We start from the raw sequence: 3,166 nt of genomic DNA on the forward strand, positions 1-3,166 counted from the left end.
AATGAAATTGGGGCAAAATAGACAATTTATCATTGTATGCTTTTGAGCATAAGGTTTTTACAATCCATAGTTTTGCTAATTATATATATGAACTTTGGATCTACTAAGATTTTTGATTAATCAAATTTATTTTCACTTCAAAAAAATTTGCACTTGATTAATCAAATTTATTTTCACTCTGAAAGAACATTACACTTCAAAAAATTTGATGTCTCTCACTATTTAGCAAATAAATCCAAACCAATTAGATTAAAATTATAAAAACTCTTTTCCAAAATAACCACTTATTTCAAATTATTAAAAGAAAAAAATTAAATAACTATATATTAAAAATAGAAAAAATATATCAAGTACATAAATGATCATCTTAATGGATAAAAATATATTAAGTACATAAATAATAAGATCATCCAGGAAAAAAAATAGTTGGAAAAGCTACTACAGTGGGAAAAACTATGTTTTTTTACGAGCGGGAAAAAAGAGGTAAAAAGCCCGAAACAGAATTATAAAACACATAGGTACATGAAGGAATACAACAATTAGGGTTTTCAATTTGACCTATCGAAATCGATCAGGTTTAACTTCCGATTCCTTCAGACGCTGACGCCTCCTTCTAGTGGAAGTAAGGTTGTGAAAGGCGATTAGAAGCGCGATAATCGTAGCTTCCTTTCATCGGAGAGCTCCTTCGCAAATCTGTGGAATCATCTCAATTATATCAACATCGCAACCTATATATATATATATAGATATAATAAAATATGACTGCAATGAAACTTTCACTTGCTATTCTTTGTTCTCAAAGTTGTTTCAATGAAATCCATGTGCTTACCTAGTCAATGCATCCCCGTTGGTGCCTCCGCCTGTCACTTGCTCAATCACACCCGTCTCTATATTCGTTCTTGAAACAGGAGCCTCCAGAAGATTTTTCCCTATCTTCACCAGCTCTTCCAGATTCTTCTTAGTTGACAGATCCGTTGAGCTTGTATCTCCCGATAATTCAACCTGATCCCATTTATACAATTTCTTAGACCTTTCGAATATGGAGTGTATGCTAATAAAAGTGAATTATATAAGGTCCCAATCTCTAAACAACCATATGACGAATTTTTTTATACATGGAAGAAGGAAAGGACCTGGATTCTTAAATAGTTCTTCTCGGAATTAAAGGCTTGGAACACGACCGTTGCGTAAACGTCCACCATATCTGCACTCGCTTGCTGAAACATGTCAGTGATCGGCACTTTACCGTCGTTGGATAACCATTTAAGCAGTCCCCATTTTGCAGCGTCAATGGCGTCGTAAGTAGCTATTTTCTGTCCGGTTCCAAGAGAAAGCACCAGAAATTTGCTACTATCCTGTTTAAAACGCATATACTAATTATCACTCCAGTTACTTAATCATTCAAAGGTCAACTATAATGAATATTTGGCTACATGAATCCGATTAATAAAAAAAATAGGTTTATAACTCACGCAAGCTTTAGACGTTGGCACTAAGAAATCTGGAAAGCGTACGAGAGCTCGCTGAGTCACTTGGTTTAGTGCAAGTAACGTCTGCAACACATATTTTATAAAACACCAAATAGCACAACCTCTTAAACAAAATTCAAAATCATAATTACACCATTGAGAGATGGAGAATATATATATACTGGATTGTTCACTGCAACTCCCCCGTCTACGAGGTTAAAGCTTTTGGTATTGTCCGAGGAATCTTTTGTTTGGAAGAAATGAGCAGGAAGATATGTTGGAGCTGCTGAGCTTCCAATGCAGACATCGGCCAAAAGTGCATCTTCTAACTCGTCCTTTTTGGCCTGGAAACGAGATTTACCTTATATCACTGTAACTGCTGCTGCTCTTTAATTCAAACTTACATTTCTTCTATCACTCAGAAACATTACCTTAAAAGTGGTGAAGATTGCAGGTTGTTGTATTTTGATGTCGTATGCAGTAATCACGACGTTCGTTAGGGTTTGGTGTAACCGTGTATCCCCCAAATAGTTTCTCAAGATTTTGTGCAGGTAATCCCCGGAATATTTGGGGCCACTCAGATCCTTTATTGCGGATTGTAACACATATCTGTAATAATTCATTTTCTATTAACTCAATATTGATGTTGCTGTTGAAAAAAAAACAAATATAAGCAATATATGTTGATTTTTTAACCAAACAAAAGAAATCTTTTACTAACGTTGTATGTGGAAAAATAAGAGGACAATTATCCAAATAAAACTTCATAATATCCTTTGCAGGAAACAATGGACGATTCTTGTCATTTGGAGCGGTTAACATGGCAGTGACCAATCCTCCCGTGCTGGTTCCAGCAATTATGTCGAAATAATCAGCTATACTCACGCCTGGGCCGTCCAATTCCTGTCACAGAACTTATAATTCAATTTGGCACAGAAGGATGTTATTAAAAAAAAGTAAAGGCCATCATGAGATTTTACAAGTGGAGTAGATTAAAATCATTACCTGGAGTTTTTCCTCCAGGAATTCGAGGATAGCTGCTGGGATAATCCCACGAACCCCTCCTCCGTCAATACTGAGAATAGTAATCATATTGCCATCGTTTGGTGGCGGATTCCCGTAAGTAGTAGCCATGCTCTATACTCAAATTAAGCCTTCACCTCCAAATTAATTTCGACTCCTTAAATTTAGAAAACAATGCATATACTGATATATCGATTGAACGAATGAATTGGAATGCTTCTCGTTTATGCTATATTTGAACGGAGGGGAAGAGAATTACTAAATATAATAATCTGTTGTTGCTGTAGACAATTTACGAACATGCCTGGAAGTTGAAGGTGGGTCTTTGTGACGGCCATGAGAGGTTGATCCATTCCCGTCAATCCACGTTATCAACAAGAACAACGAAAAAAAAGCTTGCCAGTCAATTTCACTGTTTGAATAAAAGTGTAAATAAAATTATGGGAATAAAAGTCAATTTCACTGTTTGAATGAAAGTGTAAATAAAATTATGGGAATAAAAGTGTAAATTTTGTAGTTAGAATTATGGAGCTCAACTGTGTAAGTAGGTTGATATGTAATAAAAGTCTATTTTTCTAGTAAAATTATCGAACTCAATACTGTAAGTAAATTGAAAGGTAATAAAAGTGTACATTTTGTCTCTGGAATTATGGACCTCAACAGTGTAAGTAGGT

General features: G+C 35.1%; 1 protein-coding gene across 1 annotated transcript; it reads right to left on the minus strand.

The window, feature by feature from the left end:
- Positions 1-413: 413 nt before the first annotated feature.
- Positions 414-2,715, minus strand: LOC149219159 (patatin-like protein 2). The gene is made up of 8 exons (XM_089382538.1): positions 2,475-2,715; positions 2,191-2,372; positions 1,901-2,078; positions 1,652-1,813; positions 1,473-1,553; positions 1,134-1,355; positions 830-1,002; positions 414-693 (listed from the first exon to the last, which is right to left on the minus strand). The coding sequence occupies exons 1-8, from the start codon at positions 2,601-2,603 to the stop codon at positions 642-644; spliced, it is 1,179 nt and encodes a 392-aa protein (XP_089238664.1). The 5' UTR covers positions 2,604-2,715; the 3' UTR covers positions 414-641.
- Positions 2,716-3,166: the final 451 nt, after the last annotated feature.

Source organism: Pinus tabuliformis, chromosome Q (assembly GCF_031772625.1).
Source record: "Pinus tabuliformis cultivar Carrire ecotype Pingquan chromosome Q, CPIR1, whole genome shotgun sequence".
Classification (NCBI taxonomy): domain Eukaryota; kingdom Viridiplantae; phylum Streptophyta; class Pinopsida; order Pinales; family Pinaceae; genus Pinus; species Pinus tabuliformis.